The 19,093-nt window shown below is 38.5% G+C and overlaps 1 protein-coding gene across 3 annotated transcripts in view; it reads right to left on the reverse strand.

The window, feature by feature from the left end:
• LOC120986537 (NXPE family member 3-like) overlaps window positions 1-18,485 on the reverse strand; it is a 58,739-nt gene extending 40,254 nt beyond the window's left edge. Inside the window, exons 1-2 of one of the 3 annotated variants that reach the window (XM_040415164.1) lie at window positions 18,197-18,484; window positions 1,515-2,024 (exon numbers count right to left, since the gene is read on the reverse strand). In XM_040415164.1, the coding sequence (XP_040271098.1) occupies window positions 1,515-2,024; window positions 18,197-18,253 (567 nt within the window). In that variant the 5' untranslated portion in view covers window positions 18,254-18,484. Of the gene's footprint in view, window positions 1-1,514; window positions 2,025-18,196 lie in introns of all 3 variants that reach the window. The other 2 variants (XM_040415165.1, XM_040415166.1) reach the window with 2 other exon arrangements.
• Window positions 18,486-19,093: the final 608 nt, after the last annotated feature.

The raw sequence follows: 19,093 nt of genomic DNA on the forward strand, positions 1-19,093 counted from the left end.
GTCTCAGAGATATACTGTCTCACCATACTGAATGTTGCCTCCCCCAAAATGTACTTTGCTGCCACCCCAAAATGAATTCAGACCTCAGGCTATACTCCAAAGTAAATTTAGATACCAGACCTTAAGACTAATTCAGACAATAGATCAGACTCCAACACTAAATCAAGCCCCAAACCATACTCCAAAATTAATACAGAGCCCCTCTATTTACTTCCTGTTCCTCGCTCAAAGGTCCTCTTCACTTCCAGAAGGTGTGACACACAAGATCTTGGTGTTGAACCTTGTGTGCAGCAGCAGCCAGAGAGGAAAAGGACCTGGAAGCAAGGAACCAACTGACGATGGCTGGCACCACAGTCCACTTGAGTCTTTGAGCCTTATAGCAACTACTGTGGGTGCTATGGCGGTCGTTATGCTTCTGTGCCTGTGTTATTATTATTATTTTTTTTATAATTAGTCTTTATTATTGTTTCAAGTTCCATACATCTTCAACAATCACTTGGTTGTATTACATTGTAAGACAGCATATCACTTAATGTATTATAAAACAGGATATATACAAACATATATAATATATATATATATATATATATATATATCTTTACATATTGAACCTCCCACAAAAGACTGAATGGAAGCTTTATCTTCTTCTAGACATCTTAAGAAAAGATTCAAGAAGAATTAAAAGAAATAGAAGAAGAGGACAACCACCACCAAGATGGATGGAGGCCAGCAAATAAATCATGAAAGGAGTTGACCAGGAGTAATGATTATTATTGATTTGACCAATTGTTGGGCATATGGTAATAAAAATGGTCACTTCTCTCTAATGGAAACCTGCTCCATTGATTAGGACACTGATGACTTTCACAACATGTTTGGTATTGAAGTTTTGTTCTAATTACTTTGATGAAGCTTGGGTGGTACCTTTTCTGTAATGAAAATAGACCTTTCTAGTCTGAGAACATTTCTTAAAAAGGAAAGGTCTACATTTGCAACCTGTTTTTATCCGCACCTTGTTTTATATTTGTATCTAAAATGAAAAATAGAAAAACTTTTCAATTGTTCTAGTAGAAGTATAAACTGTTTTGTGCCCATGCAGGTCTATATGTCTCCATGATAGACTATAAACATACCCTGTACAATCTGATCCTGCAGTTGTACTCCCTTCCATCTGTCATCTAAGATCTTTTGATAACTTTAATAACACTTTAATAACACCGAATGCTGTTAACATGACTGAAGGATCAGACTACAACAGGTTTATTTGTAGTCTGTCACCATATACTGTAGATACACAGTTCTGCATAGGAGCTGTATATACAAAACTATGGGAGACGTATGCAGTGATAAACCTCTGAATAACTAAGTATGATGTTCATTCAAGAGTCTAGGGGTGCTTTTATACAACCTTAATGGTAGGTATAATGGTGGCCATATTAGTTGTCACTCAAGGGCAAGCTACATTAGTCGCACACATGCTGTAAACAGTAGAAGATTTAACCTTTATTATTCACCTTTCCGGGATCACTCTCCCTCTTCCTCTTCAGAACATCCACAGCCTCACTGGAATGAATGAGCCTGATGTGTACTTGAGCGTTCCCTGGCCACGGAAGCAAGAACATGGCTAAATAAGTACCATTGCCATGATCCGTCACCTGTCCGGTCACTCCAGCCCTCACTTTGGTGTTGTGAAGCTTGGCCTGAAAGAAGTCTCCACCATAGTTCTTTGGTTGCCGCTTATGATCCCGAGCTGTGATGAGTACTTCCAAGAATTCACCAACCCTATATGTATCTCGAGGGTTTAGCAAGCGGTAGTCACAGTTTCGGGGGTTTGTTGAGAAAAAAAAATTATTCACAGCTGATGGAGGTTCAGGCCAGTCAATGATCTTGAGAAGTTCTAACAGACTGGAGTTCAACTGAAAGACCAACTTAATGGAATGGTTGATATTGGGTTGTTGGAAGACATTGAAAGCAGTAGGTATAAATTTATCCAAATAATCCATGCTTAGGAACCTGTAGAAAAACTGATGTCACCAGTTAGTTAGGAGTAAGAATAGAAAATCTTGTAGACATTTATATAACAGGTTCAAGAGACTTATCTACATTATTTACCATCTCATAATCCTTCTAATTACATGCCCTCTGCTCTTTACAGTTCCTGGATCCAACTGCTTTTCTGTACCATCCAAGATGTCTAGTCTTAAAAATTACATTGAAAGCTTACATATTATTTACATGTTGGCTGCTCTACTTTGTAAGAACATGGCTATGATCCGTTATCCCAACTCTTATGTAGTGTCTATTGTGGTCACCAGTAATCTGAAAGTCTCCCTTAATCCCTACCCCATTTTTACACTTTAGATCTGCTTGTTCAGATAGGCTGTTGTGTGTAAGCACAAGCCCACCAATGATTCTGGAGAAACTATAGGAGGCTGTGAACAACTGGCATGGTTTGGTCTCTCTTTGGAAGACTAGACTTTTTCCCATTGAAAATTGTTTCTATGAAAAAAAATATTAAAGAAGTATCTAAAAAAACTGGGCGTAGGATTGGAGAAGTAAAGGTCATACTAGTAGTGCATTCAAAATTCATTCAAAAAGGTGGTCACACTGCCTTCCACGGACTCCAGCCTCTAAGTGTTGAAAGGAGGTGGAGTGGATATATAGGATGGATTTTCTGCAGCCCCACGGGTTAAATGTGAACTTTGATCTGAAACCCTGTTTAATTGAATAGAAGGGAGGAGGTGTCGCTGCACGAGTTGTGTGGTTACTAGTATACATGAAAAAAGCTTTCTTCGGTATAGATAAGACAATGGGGAAAACTGTGTCTCTGTATTTGGTGACTGGTACTGTATAAAACAAGTGGAAGGATTTTAGAGGGTACGTGAAGTTTGATGGTTCTATGTGAAATATTTATATTTTATTACATTTTATGGCACTTTAGTATGTATGAAAAAACTCTGTGGCAAAAAATGTGAAAAACATGTGGAAAGACTTTTTGGAATGAAATTGGATGTAAGGAGGGAGGGGTGTGCCTCCTGGCTTTTTACCTGTTTTTTACCTGTATAAGAAGACGCCCAAGGAAGGGTGGAGCATTCGCCCCTGACGAAGCTCTTTTGATGGAACCCGGGTCGGGCGGTATTGCAGACTTTTGTATTTGATGCCTGTTATTTTATTCCTTTTGTGAGTATAATAAAAGAAATAAAAAATCCCGAAAGCTGGTGGAAATTCACTATGTGCCCTGTTTGATTTATTTGTTATAACATACTATTAGTGCAGATTGTTCTGCCAGATGTTTTGGACAAAAATGTAGACTCTTATTACAGTAGCCTGACTCTTCAGCCCCTTTGTTTCCATTAACATAGTATTACAGTAGCCCGGCTCCTGATCCCTTTATTTCTCTGTAACATCTTATTACAGTAACCCGGCTCCTGATCCTCTTATTACCCCAGTAACATCTTATTACAGTTACCCAGATCCTGATGCTCGTATTACCCAAGTAACATCTTATTACAGTAACCTGGCTCCTAATCCTCCAACCCTCATTGCACACTGCTAGTAATTCAATAATAACTTCTAACAGGAATAATAAAGGAATGCTACAACATTCAGTCATAATAATAGATACTACATGGGGAATGTAAGTAGTTATGAAACCAGACATGTGAAGAGAGGTTACACTACAAAAAATGTGTGGCAATACTATTTACTTATCTTACCATGAATTACCTGTCATAGAAATGACCTATTAACATTACATAGTTACATAGTTAATACGGTTGAAAAAATACACAAGTCCATCAAGTTTAACCAAGGGATAGGTGGGGACGCGAAACATTGGGCGGCTATATCTAATCTTGATCTCAAAATCCCATTAAAAATTTACAGTAGGACAACCGTTTAAGGTGCCCATAGACCTTCAATAGCTGTGAGCCAACCACTTTCTCTCCCCAGCTCCCCCATACACATGCTTGACATCCTTTTATGTAAAGCTTCTGGGAGGTTCACACGCCTCTTTTATAAGGCCACACCACCTTATCCCATAAACCTTGCCAACTTGTGTACAGTGCTCCACCCCTTCAAGACATATTGGACATTAGGGCTGTACCTTATGACGCAGTATTCTGACACCACATGCAGTCAAAGGCCAAGATTTACCAACAGCAACAATGGCTTAAGCTTAGACAGGGTGTCTAGACCACGATTATCGCAGTGGCATGGGCTGCATGGTAAATGTGGGGCAAGGATAGACACTTTTCTCTGAGTATACAAACTATTAATTAGAAGGCCATGCCCCTTTCCCACTAAGCCTCTTAGGAGAACAAAAGTATCAGACAAAACATTCACTATGACCAGGAGAACAAAAGGATAGGACAAAACATTCAATATTACCAGGAGAACAAAAGGATAGGACAAAACATTCACTATGACCAGGAGAACAAAGGAACATACAAAACATTCAATATGACCAGGAGAACAAAATGATCGGACAAAACATTCAATATGACCAGGAGAACAAAAGGATCATACAAAAAATTTTTTATATGACCAGGAGAACAAAAGGATCGTAAAAAACATTCAATATGACCAATTATTTTCTCTGTTAGCTCCCCATACACATTAGACTGTCTTGCTAAAAACGGCAGGTTTGGACACTAATGTTTATGGGGGTCTCAAAAATGAACCTTCAATAATTACTTTATCATGTCCCTTGATAGTCTGGTTTACAACACAAAGAATGACTGATCCCACTAATCCCACTAAGGAATGTGCCTTACCTTAATCAGTTCCTCACAAAATAGTGCAATCAAGCAATAAACTGATGGCAAACAAGGCAACATAGTAATAAATAAAATGTAGAAAAAACAATTATCAGCCAAGAGAAGTTTCTAAAAACTGAATACACCCATGTAGAAGCCAGTTACTGTATACTAGAACAGAGGTAAAAGATGGCTGCCCTCGTGTATCCCATACATCAAAGAGTTCAGAAACCAGGTCCTGAAGACACAACATGTTTCCCTGTAGATGCACCTGCTATCCATTAACTAATTGCAATAACCTAATATAAATTAGCATGCAAACAGGAAAGAGTTTACTCAAGAAGGCACTGGATGAGCCCAACACAGTTAATAAATAGCACTGATATGTCCCATCACATGTAAGATCAAAGCATGAGGCAAGATGACCAACCACATGTTATACATGATTGGTGACTGCTTTGGTCGGGGGCTAATAAGCATCCATACATGGCAAGAGTTGTTAGGCCCCACTGGACATTCACAAAGGCGACAAAAACACTGAACTTCTGGAAGGCAAAATCTGATCAGCTTAGAGAGGCCCTTAACTTCATCGACTGGGACATTGTCCTCAAAAGTAAGAGTACAGACTAAAAGGGAGATTTTTAAAGGCATCCAAAATTTTGTTTATGACAGGTACATAGATTATGGTAATAAAGGAGGTAGGAACAAGAAATGTGAAGGGGGCAGTACCTAACAAAACAAAAGCATGACTAAAGCAGTAAGTAGAGAAGCACAAAAACATATTTTAAAAAAATAGATTATGTATAAGCCAGATAAACTCAGCAAAGCTGGAGACAGAGAGGATCATTGCCAAAGAGAGTAAAACTAATCCTACAATGTTCTTCAAGAATAGTAATGGTAAAAAGGTTAGCTGGGTATTCCCATCTAGGACATTGGGGTCATATCCTAGCAATATGCCTCCAATGTCCGAGATGGGAATACCCGTTAAATCTGTGTTGGCCATTTAAAGACTGATGATGGAGGAGTTGTACAGAGTGATGAGGGAGGAGTTGAAGAGGGTGATGAAGAGAAAGAAAATTTATTATTTATTTCTCCACTGTATTCAGTGAGGAAAATAAAATGTCAGATGAAATGCAGAATGTCAAAGTAAACTCCAGAATACATGTGGCCTTTTTTCAGTCAGTAAGAAGTGCAGTGGCATCTTAAAAAGATTAAAATAGACAAATCACTGGGTCCAGATGGCATACACCCCCTTCTCAGTCCTCACAGCTAACCGAGCACAGCGTCTTACATTTTATAGAGGCTGTGCTTGGTATTACAGCCCAGGCCCATTCACTTGAATGGGACTGAGAGGCACATAGACCATGTGACTGATGAATGTGACGTTACTGACCTATGAAGAGGCTTCAGCCCTCACAGAGGTGCCAGGAGTCAGAACCTGACCAATGAAATATTAATGACCTTTCCTGAAAACAGTAATGGAAAACAAAAAAAGGAGAATTGTTTGGCACTGTCCAGAATTTATTGAAACCTGAAAACATTTGGCGAGAGGATTCAGTGGTTTTACCTCGTTATATCTATTATCGGTTCCACACATGGAGTGCCTGTTGTGTTTCTATAGCTAATAGCTATACTGAGGATTAGTGATAGACGAACATCGGCCGGGACGGTTCGCGAACGCAATTAAATGTTCGCAAACCGCAAGTTCGCGGCGGGCCCCATTCACTTTAACGGCAGGCGAACCTGAAAAACCTTCAGCTCATATTTGCAGCCACCAAATACTTACTAGAAGTGCACAAATAGTCCCACAACATGGACAGTGACATACTAGAGGGGGATCAATGACAAAAATTCCAACAAAAAATATGTGTCTTAATCAGGGGACATTTTTATGCGTCTTAAAGGGAAATTCTCTTAAATGTGCCCTGTTGAGCTACATAAATGAACTATATATAAAGTGTATTATTGGTATATACCACCCCTGCTTCAATCACTTTTTTTGGGGGGCAACTGGTATATCACACCAGTAGAAATTATTTGTTCCAATAACGATTGTCCTTCTATATAACAGCGGTATCGCAGTAGAACCGCACACAACTGCCGCACAATACAAATGCACTATAATATGCTTTCTATGTTAGAAAGTATATTATAACATTGTACAAGGAAGGCAATCCATTATAATATACATAAAGATAAAACGTAACCTTTAACCCCTTCAACCCCGGGTCTGTTTTCACCTTCCTGCCCAGGCCATTTTTTGCAAATCTGACATGTGCCACGTTATGTGGTGATAACTTTAACACTTTTACTTATCCACGCCATTCTGAGATTGTTTTCTCGTCACATATCATACTTCATGACAGTGGTGAAAATGATTTAAAAAAAATCTTTTTTATTCATAAAAAAATACCAAATTTAACAAAAACTTTGAAAAAATTGCAAATTTCCATGTTTCAATTTCTCTACTTTTATAATAGATAGTAATACCTCCAAAAATAGTAATTACTTTACATTCCCCATATGTCTACTTCATGTTTGGATCATTTTGAAAATGACATTTTATTTTTTGGGGACATTAGAAGGCTTAGATGTTTGGAAGCAAATCTTGAAATGTTTCTGAAAATTTCCAAAACCCACTTTTTAAGGACCAGTTCAGGTCTGAAGTCACTTTGTGAGATTTACATAATAGAAACCACCCAAAAATGACCCCATTTTAGAAACTACACCCCTCAAGGTATATAAAACTGATTTTACAAACTTTGTTAACCCTTTAGGTGTTCCACAAGAATTAAAGGAAAATGGAGATGAAGTTTTAGAATTTAACTTTTTTGGCAGATTTTACATTTTAATCCATTTTTTCCAGTAGCAAAGCAAGGGTTAACAGCCAAATAAAACTCAATATTTATTACCCTGATTCTTTGGTTTACAGAAACACCCCACATGTGATCGTAAACTGCTGTACCGGCACACAGCAGGGTGCAGAAGGAAAGGAACGCCATATTGTTTTTGGAAGGCAAATTTAACTGGTTTTTATATGCCATATCCCATTTGAAGCCCTCCTGATGCATCCCTACAGTAGAAACTCATAAAAGTGACCACATTTTGGAAACTACGGGATAAGGTGCCAGTTTTATTGGTACTATTTTGGGGTACATATGATTTTTAATTGCTCTATATTACGTTTTTTGTGAGCAAGGTAATCAAAAAATGGATGTTTTGGCACCGTTTTTATTTTTACAGTGTTTACCTAAGGGATTAGGTCATGTGACTTGTAATATTATAAAGCAGATCGTTACGCACGTGGCAATACCTAATATGTCTACTTTTTCTTAATTATTTAAGTTTTACACAATAATAGCATTTTTGAAGCCGAAATAATGATATTTTAGTGTCTCCATAGTCTGAGAGCCATAGCTTTTCTTTATTTTTTGACCGATTCTCTTAGGTAGGGTCTCATTTTTTGCAGGATGAGGTGACGGTCTGATTGCTACTATTTTGGGGGGCATACGCCTTTTTGATCACTTGCTGTTGCAATTTTTATGATATAATGTGACAAAAATTGCTTTTTTTTACAGTTTTTTATTACAGTGTTCACCTGAGTGGTTAGGTCATGTGATATTTTTATAGAGCTGGTTGTTGCGGACGTGGTGATACCTAATATGTATATTTTTTTAATTTTTTTTCACTTTAGCACAATAATAGCAGTTTTGAAGCAAAAAATATTCATATTTTAGTGTCTCCATTGTCTGAGAGTGATAGCTTTTTTTCATTTTTTGACCGATTCTCTTAGGTAGGGTATTATATTTTGTGGGATGAGGTGACGGTCTGATTGGTACAATTTTGGGGGGCATACGCCTTTCTTGATCACATGCTATTGCAATTTTTGTGATGTAATGTGACAAAAACAATTTTTTTTTACACAGTTTTTTTTTTACGGTGTTCACCTGAGTGGTTAGGTCATGTGATATTTTTATAGAGCTGGTTGTTACGGCCGTGGCGATACCTAATATGTATATTTTTTTTATGTATTTCACTTAAGCACAATAATAGCAGTTTTGAAACAAAAAAAATGATGTTTTAGTGTCTCCATGTTCTGAGAGCTATAGTTTTTTTTATTTTTTTGGCGATTGTCTTAGGTAGGGGCTCATGAGGTGACGGTTTTATGGATACCATTTTGTGGGACATGCGCCTTTTTGATCGCTTGGTGTTGCACTTTTTGTGATATAAGGTGACAAAAATGACTTTTTTTACACCGTTTTTTTTTATTTTTATGGTGTTTATCGGAGAGGGTGGATCATGTGATATATTTATAGAGCCGGTCATTACGGATGCAGCGATACCTAATATGTGTGTTTTGTTTTTTCAGTTTTTTATTATAAAATAAGGGGAAAGGGGTGTTTTTTTTCTTTTTTACTTTAATTGTATTAAAAACACTTTTTTAACTTTTTTTTCTTTACTTTATTTATGATGTTCACTTTTGGAAGACTCGATGCGATTACTCACCCGACACAAACCCCTTCTATGTCGCGGTCAGCGCGGACCGCGGCAATGAAGGTATTAATCCGCCAGCATCGGCTTTTACAGAGATGCCGGCGGATACAGCAGGGGCCCGGCTACCACTGACCGCTCCGGTGCCCGCGCGATCACTATGACATACTATTACGTCAAATTGCGGGAACGCAGTGGTAGTAGTATGTCATAGGTCGGGAAAGGGGTTAATAATGTTACTTTTAAAAGATATCCCTCAAAATGAAAATAAATCAAATTATTAATGTTAAGCAAAAAGCATAGATGTGATAGGCATTGTAGGTATTGTAATGCATTGTAAAGGGGATCAGACCCCCAGAACTTTTGGGGGGGGGAAAGTAAAAAAAAATTTACAAAAAAGTTTTACAAAAAAATGTAAAGTTTAAAATAAAAAAATACGTCCTTTACCCAAAATAAAGTAAAAAAATTTTTTGTTATCTCCGCATCCGTATCAACCGGCTCTATAAAAATATCACATGAGCTAACCCCTCAGGTGAACACCATAAAAAAAAAAAATGTAAACTGTGCTTAAATTTTTTTTTGTCACCTTACATCACTAAAAGTGCAACACCAAGAGATCAAAAAGGCATATGCCCCCCAAAATAGTACCAATCTAACTATCACCTCATCCCGCAAAACAAAGGAGCTCCTACCTAAGACAATCGCCCAAAAAATAAAAACGCTATGGCTCTCAGATTATGGAGACACTAAAACATGATTTTTTTTGTTTCAAAAATGCTTTTATTGTGTTAAATGTAAAATAAATTTTAAAAAGTAGACATATTAGGTATCACCGCGTCCGTAAAAACCTGCTCTATAAAAATACCACAAGACCTAACCCCTCAGGTGAACACTGTAAATAAAAAAAATTAAAAAAACGGTGTCAAAAAAGACATTTTTTGTCAACTTACAATACTGAAAGTGTAATAGCAAGCGATCAAAAACTCATAAGCACCCCAAAATCATACCAATCAAACTTTAATCTCATTCCACAAAAAATAATATCTTAACTAAGACAATCGCCCAAAAAATAAAAAAAAATATGGCTCCCAGAATATGGAGACACTAAAACATGATTTTTATTGTTTCAATAATAGTTATTGTTTAAAACTTAAATAAAAAAAAGGATACATATAAAGGTATTGCCACGTCCATAAGAACCTGCTGCATAGAAATATCACATGAACTAACCCCACCATTAAAAAAATGGTGTACAAAAAGCAATTTTTTGTCACCTTACATCACAAAAGGTATAATACCAAGCGATCAAAAAGTCATATGCACCCCAAAATAGGGCCAATAAAGCCGTCATCTCATACCGAAAAAAGTAAGCCCCAAAAAATGAGATCCTACCTAAGACAATTGCCCAAAAAAATAAAAACTATGGCTGTTATTGTGTAAAACTTAAATAAATAAAAAAAGTATACATATTAGGTATTGCCGTGTCTGCAAGAACCTGCCGTATAAAAATATCACATGTGAACACCGTAAAAAAAAATTAAATTAAAAAGTGTGTCAAAAAAGGCATTTTTTGTCACTTTACATCACAAAAAGTGTAATACCAAGCAATCAAAATGTCATATGCACCCTAAAATAGTACCAATCAAACCGTCATCTCATACCGAAAAAAGTAAGCACCTACATAAGTCGCCCAAAAAAATTGGAAAAAACTATGGCTTTCAGAATATGGAGACACAAAAAAAATTATATTTGGTATTGTCGCGTCCATATCAACCTGCTCTATAAAAATACCAAATGATCTAACCTTTCATATGAACATAAATAACAAAATAAAAAACAGTGCCAAAACAGTTATTTTTTGTTACCTTGCCTCACAAAAAGTGTAATATAGAGCAACCAAAAATCATATGTACTCTAAAATAGTACCAACAAAGCTGCCACCTAATCCCGTAGTTTCCAAAATTGGGTAATTTTTTGGGAGTTTCTACTCTAGGGGTGCATCAGGGGGTCTTCAAATGTGACATGGCAGCTTAAAATTATCCCAGTGAAATCTGCCTTCCAAAAACCATATGGCGTTCCTTTCCTTCTGCGCCCTGCCGTGTGCCCATACAGCAGTTTATGACCACATATGGGGTGTTTCTGTAAACTACAGAATCAGGGAAATAAATATTAAGTTTTGTTTGGCTGTTAACCCCTGCTTTGTTACTGGAAAAAAAATTGATTAAAATGGAAAATCTGCCAAAAAAGTTAAATTCTGAAATTTCAGCTCCATTTTCCTTTAATTCTTGTGGAACACCTAAAGGGTTAAGAAAGCTTGTAAGATCAGTTTTTAATACCTTTAGATGTAGTAAGTTTATGAGTGGTTTCTATTATGTAAGCCTCACAAAGAGACTTAAAGTAAGTTTTGGAAATTTTCTGAAAAATTTCAAGATTGGCTTCTCAACTTCTAAGTCTTCCAATGTCCCCAAAAAATAAAATGACATTCACAAAATGATCCAAAAGTAGACATATGGGGAATGTAATAGTACTAACTCCAAAAATAGTTATTACTATTATAAAAGTAGAGAAATTGAAATTTGCTAATTTTTCAACATTTTTGGTAAATTTGGTATTTTTTTTTAAATGAAAAAGTGAAATTTTTTGACTCAATTTTACCACTGTCATGAAGTACAAGATGTGACGAGAAAACTGTCTCAGAATGGCCTGGATAAGTAAAAGCGTTTTAAAGTTATCACCATCAGTCCTTAAGGTAAAAATGGCTTGTTCCTGAAAGGGTTAAAATGAAAATGATAATAAATACACAATGATAATATACACATGTATTATTCAAAAAAACTACAATATTTAAAAATAATTAACAGTGTATAAAATGTTATAAAAAATAGATACAATAAATGAATATGTATAACTAAAAAAGAAAAGAGTAAAACAATTGCTTCTAGACAACAATTTAACCCCTTCACGCATTGTCACGTACATGTATGTGAGGGAATGCGGCTTCATGCCACATCCTCACGTGCATGTACATGATGTGATCAGGCGGGTGCAAGAGCTGCACCTGCCCGATCCACAGCACAGGCCTGGCTTTTACTGATAACCGGGCCCTTGCTGCATCCGCTGGCATCGATGTATTCGGTGATGCCGGCGGATTAACCCTTTTACATGCCGCGGTCAGTGCTGACTGCGGCATGTGTGTGGTTTACAAAGAGAGGGGGCTCCTTCTGACTCCATCGACCTCCCGCACTGCGCTAACAAGGGGCAGATGGTTGCCGTGGCAGCCCCAATGGCTTACATAGGGGCCTGCCAGCTACAGAAGTCCAGGAGATCCAGCCTTAGGGCTGGGTCTCCTAGGCAACTGTCAGCGTCTTACTGTGTAAGACGCTGACAGTTCAATTCAGTACAATACATAATGTATTGTACTGAATTGAAACAGGGATCAAACCCTGAAAAGGTGAAGTCTCACAGTGGGACAAATACAGTGGATATAAAAAGTCTACACACCCCTGTTTAAATGTCAGGTTTCTATGATGTAAAAAATGACAAAGATAAATCATTTCAGAACTTTTCCCACCTTTAATGTGACCTATAAACTGTACAACTCAATTGAAAAACAAACTGAAATCTTTTAGGTAGAGGGAAGAAAAAATATAAAAATAAAATAATATGGTTGCATAAGTGTGCACACCATAAACTAATACTTTGTTGAAACACCTTTTTATTTTATTACAGCACTCAGTCTTTTTGGGTATGAGTCTATCAGCATGGCACATTTTGACTTGGCAAGATTTGCCCCCTCTTCTTTGCAAAAACACTCCAAATCTGTCAGATTGCGAGGGCATCTCCTGTGCACAGCCCTCTTCAGATAACCCCACAGATTTTCAATCGGATTCAGGTCTGGGCTCTGGCTGGGCCATTCCAAAACTTTAATCTTCTTCTGGTGAAGCCATTCCTTTGTTGATTTGGATGTATGCTTTGGGTCGTTGTCATGCTGAAAGATGAAGTTCCTCTTCATGTTCAGCTTTCTAGCAAAAGCCTGAAGGTTTTGTGCCAATATTGACTAGTATTTGAAACTGTTTATAATTCCCTCTAGCTTAATTAAGTGTCACGGTGGGGAGTGGGGAAAACCCCCCACCGTATGATGACTGGGGGATAAGGAAAGCAACTAGGCCTGAACACAAGGATAAGGGAGCAGGTCACCTCCTAATGCATCCCTATACCTAGCCCTAACTCCTCACCGTATGAGCGGACCTGGATCGTAGGACGGCTCATACCCTGGATACCTGAGGCCCTGAGTCGCCCTAAGAATCCCTCACAAAGGAGCTGGGGAGAGGCGCCCTGTTCTTCCAGTGCAGCACGCCAGACCTGCAGGGTATTGCGATTGTGAGGTCACGGTTTATGGGCAAGCGAGGGTTACAGTTCTATAGGAGAACCCTGGGGAGGCATGTGGCAGTGAAGGAGAGGCTGGCACAGGAGTCCTCTGGGGCACACTCTGTATTTAGGGACCAGGCCTGGTGATGGAGGAGGTGCCCTGGATGTTGCAGGTGTTTTATGTGCCTGGGGCAAGGTCCCTTTAAGAATCGTGACGCCAGTGCCTGTAACGGTGGCACACCGATTTATAGTTATAATAAGTGAGGTACACAGATGGTATGGTGAACCAAACTTTGCTTTACTGGAACAACAGTTTAACTTTGTACAGTTCAGTTTCTTATAGCAAGTTCTCCTCACAAGCAGGCTTTACATCAAATAATGGCAGGTATATTTCTTGCAAGATACTCGGAGGGCAATAATAACACACACTCAGACCAGGTTGTACCTTCTCCTCAGATATAGTGTACACTGTTCCTTAGAACTCCTGTCTGGCTTTCATCCCAAGGCCCGGACGCCCTAATGATGGCTTTTATCCTTGGCAAAATATCTTCCTCCCGTATTTATCCTTGCTTTATATTTATGATTCCTCTGCCCTTCAGCTTACTTGTGTTTAGCTGGAACTCTGGCTCTGCTTGGCTTGTGGGAACTGCAGGTTTCTCCCAGGAGGCACATCTCTTCTACTGGGGTGACTCTTCTGAGCTAACATAGGCTCACGAAACTTCAGGCAGACTATCCTTCTCTAGCCTCCTGGTGGCAACTAGAAGCCTGGACTATCTAGCTGCATGTCAGGAGGAGGCCTTCAGCATATCTCTGGCTAAGATCTAGCTGCATGTCAGGAGGAGTCACTTCTGTCTCCACAGACTCCTGACTACAGACCAACTCCTCCCTGTCTGGGCCTGAACATTTATACTAGGGGCTTCCTATCTCCCTCTAGTGTCTAGGATGCTACACTACACCCCGATATGCCTGCTGTACATGTCACAGGGGAACAATACATATAAAAACATATAGAAAATAAATTAAAATGGACGGTTAAATATACTGCCACTGTCCCTCAGGAGTAGGAGTACCACGTGGCCCAATTGACCCTTGTGTAGTGCCCACTTTTACCTAGTGGGACACTACACCAGGACACGGAAGAACAGGAGTCTCAAAAGGCCTAGAAGCAGGGAAAGGAAAAGACCATATGCAGCAAGAGAATCGGCAGGTAAGAAAACAAAACAACACACCTACCTGCCGCTGCCACCACGACTGGAACCCGTGAATACGTATCGGAGCCCTAACACCAAACAGGACTCACTCTGGTATCCAGCACACCAGACTCCGCTAGGACCCCTATGCCGCAAGGTGTATGACAGCCCCAGGCGGCACTGCATACAGGCTAGTGGTTCAATTACAACACACCAAATCATAACCCCACACCAAACATACAACACATGTAAGGGAGGGAAGACATCATGGGAGACCTCGATGTCCCACTAGGAGGCCCTCACTCTGGGAGATGGAACATGAAGACCAGGAGCATAACTCCAACACACACCATGGCTGGAGTACCACTGACTCCTGGCCTCTAGCCACAGGTAAGATGAAGCACCTAGTGACCACACCCAACAAGGTGGTTAACCCCTCCAGCACCGGACAGAGGAGGAAACAACTGAAAGGGGAAGTGTACACACCAGCATAAAAAGCTACACGTTGCCGCAGGCAACAACATGCAAGGCAACCATGTCACGGCACACACCACAAAGGGTTGTGTAGACAGGGGTGTGTAGACTTTTTATATCAACTGTATAAAAAGCAAAAAAAGTTTTTTATAATTAAAAAAAATCTAGTTTCAAGAAAAAAAAGGCCCCCTCACCATAGTGTTTAAAAAAAAAAAGACATATTAGGTATCGCCGCATTTATAACGATGTGCTCTATAAAAATGTCACATAATCTGCCACCTCTGCCATAAACTGAATAACAAATGCAATTTTTTGTCACCTTACATCACAAAAAGTGTAATTCCAAGCGATCAAATAGACATATGTACCCCAAAATAGTACCGATCAAACCTTCATCTCTTCCCACAAAAAATGAGCCCCTACCTAAGGAAATCGCCCAAAATTTAAAAAAAAATATGGCTCTCAAACTATGGAGACACTAAAACATGATTTTTTTTGTTTCAAAAATGCTTTTATTGTGATAAATGTAAAAAAAAAATTAAAGGTAGAAATATTAAATATTGCCACGTCCGTAACAACCTGCTCTATAAAAATACCACATGACCTAACCAATGAGGTTAACAACTTAAAAAAAAAAAACATAAAAACGGTGTAAAAAAAGCAAATTCTTTTTTCACCTTACATCACAAAAAGTAGCAAGCGATCAAAAAGTCATATGCACCCCTGACCCCAAAATAGTGCCAATCAAACCGTTATTTCATCCCGCAAAAATGATACCCTACCTAAGAAAATCCCCCAAAAGATAAAAAAAACTATGGTTCTCAGACTATGGAGACACTAAAACATGATTTATTTTTGTTTCAAAAATTTTATTATTGTGTAACACTTCAATAAATTTAAGAAAGTATACATATTAGCTATTTTCACGTCCGTAATGACCTGCTCTATAAAAATATCACATGACCTAACTCCCCAGGTGAACACCGTAAAAAAAAAAAAAATGGCATATGCACCCTGAAATAGTACCAAGGAAACCGTCATCTCATACCAAAAGAAATGAGCACCTACATAAGACAGTCGCCCAAAAAAAAAAAAAAAATATATGGCTTTCAGAATATGGAGACACAAAAAATTTTTTTTTTTCAACAATGCTTTATTATGTAAAACTGAAACAAACAACCCAAAAAATTGTCATATTTGGTATTGTCGCGTCCATAACAACCTGCTCTATAAAAATACCAAATGATCTAACCTTTTTAGATGAACATTATAAATAATAAAAAATAAAAACGGTGCCAAAACCGCTATTTTTTGTTACCTTGCCTCACAAAAAGTGTAATATAGAGCAACCAAAAATCATATGTACCCTAAAATTGTACCAATAAAACTGCAACCTTATCTCGCAGTTTCCAAAATCTGGTCACTGTCTTCAAATGTGACATGGCAGCTTAAAATTATGCCAGTAAAATCTGCCCTCCAAAAACCATATGGCTTCCTTTCCTTCTGCGCCCTGCGGTGTGCCCGTACAGCAGTTTACGTCCTTATATGGGGTGTTTCTGTAAACTACAGAATCAGGGTAATAAATATTGAGTTTTGTTTGGCTGTTAATGGAAAAAAATTTATTAAAATGGAAAATCTGCTAAAAAAGTGAAATTCTGAAATTTCATCTACATTTTCCTTTAATTCTTGTGGAACACCTAAAGGGTCAACAAAGTTTGTAAGATCAGTTTTTAATACCTTGAGGGGTGTAGTTTCAAAAATGCGGCCATTTATGGGTGGTTCATATTATGTAAGCCTCAGGGCTTGTTCACACGACCGTTGCCCCTCCATGCCCATGCTGTGGACCGCAAATTGCGGTCCGCAATGCATGGGCACTGGCCGTGGGGCTGCCGCATGCAGATTGCGACTCCATTCACTTGAATGGGGTCTGCGATCTGTCCGTTCCGCAAAAGAAATAGAGCAAGTTCTATCTTTTTGCTGTGTGGAGGCACGGAACGGAACCCACGAAAGCACTCCGTAGTGCTTCCGTAGGGTTCCGTTCCGCACCGCATCTCCAAGTGAATGGGTCTGCATCCGTGATGCAGAATGCACACGGCCGGTGCCCTTGTATTGCGGACACGCTGTATGCGGGCCGCAATACGGCCACAGGGGGCAAACGGTCGTGTGCATGAGCCCTCAGAAAGTGACTTCAGACCTGAACTGGTCCTTAAAAAGTGGGTTTTGTAAATTTTCTGATAAATTTCAAGATTTGCTTCTAAACTTCTAAGCCTACAAAATGATCCAAACATGAAGTAGACATATGGAAAATGTAAAGTAATAACGATTTTAGGGGGTATCACTATCTGTTTTAAAAGCAGAGAAATTACAATTTTGAATATTGCTCATTTTATCTAATTTTTGGTAAATTTGGCATTTTTTTTTATTAATAAAAAGTAAATTTGAGTCAAAATATTTCACACTGTCATGAAGTACAATATGTGAAGAGAAAACAATCCCAGAATGGCCTGGATAAGTAAAAGCGTTTTAAAGTTATCACCAAATAAAGTGACACATGCCAGATTTGCAAAAAATGGCCGGGTCCTTAAGGTGAAAAATGGCAGGGTGCTGAAGGGGTTAAAAACAATAATATAAAAAAGTGCTTATAAATTATTTCAAAAATGCATTTCATAATTAAAAAAAAAACATACAACAATGAAAGGAAGCTAAAAGAACAAACATCATATATTATAACAAAAAAATATCTAAAAAATAAAACCTTTCTAATATTTTTTATATTTTTAATACTACAATACTACAACTCCTAGCATGCATTAAAAACTAAGTGGGGCTTTAGAAAGTTGTGAAAGTTCACCTATAACCTAGCGCAATGTATGATGACATCCCAGCCCCCGGTACACCTGGGTCCCTGGTACTTACCCCTCCGATACATCCTATACAGCAGAATAGGAGCAGCAGTTGCTTTCGGGTGCACATGCCTTACACGTCTGTGACTTCCTGATGACTGCACTACACTTACTGCACAGGGCACACCTCACTTTCCAGGCACATATAAAAACACTGCAGCCAGACAGAATTTCAAGGTAAGTCACCAGAGTTTTAGGGGGGTGAATTCTTTTCCAATGCACTGTGTATACTTGCAATGAGAAAAAAATAAAAATAAATCCTCCAGCACAGTCGTCCGCTGTTTAAATACAAGTTTTATTCGGTATACATTAAAAGTACAGGAACATGAGCCATAACAGGTTGGCGAGTGTCGACATCAAGTCTTACTCATAATAACCTAATGTTCTACTGATTCACCTTCCTCCCTCTAATCCATGTCATATAAAAAATGTCAAAAAAGAAAAGAAGACAAAAATAAACAAATGACGCTGGTCACTACATATAGCCGCCCAGTTCACACACATATCAAAAATTGTACACAGATATCTTCCTATCGTTTTTCAGGATAAGAAATTAAAAGCTATTGTAGACCACGGAATTAAAAGAGTGAGCAGAAGACGCCGACATTAGGTTCCAAACTATCTCCAAGTCTAAACTGCAGACGTGGTTAAAGACTACTGGTTGCTGTAGGTGTGGACATTCTAAGTGTAGGCTCTGTTCACACGGGAAAATCTCTAGTGTTAGGGTACTTTCACACTAGCGTCGCTGGATTCCGGCAGGCAGTTCTGTCCAGCAATCTCTATGCAAACGGAAAACATTTGTAGACGGATCCGGATGCGGATCCATTTCACAAATGCATTGCAATACCGGATCCGTCTCTCCGGTTGTCATCCGGAAAAACGGATCCAGTATTTATCTTTTTCACATTTT

The sequence above is a fragment of the Bufo bufo genome, chromosome 1 (genome assembly GCF_905171765.1).
Source record: "Bufo bufo chromosome 1, aBufBuf1.1, whole genome shotgun sequence".
In the NCBI taxonomy this organism is placed as follows: Eukaryota; Metazoa; Chordata; class Amphibia; order Anura; family Bufonidae; genus Bufo; species Bufo bufo.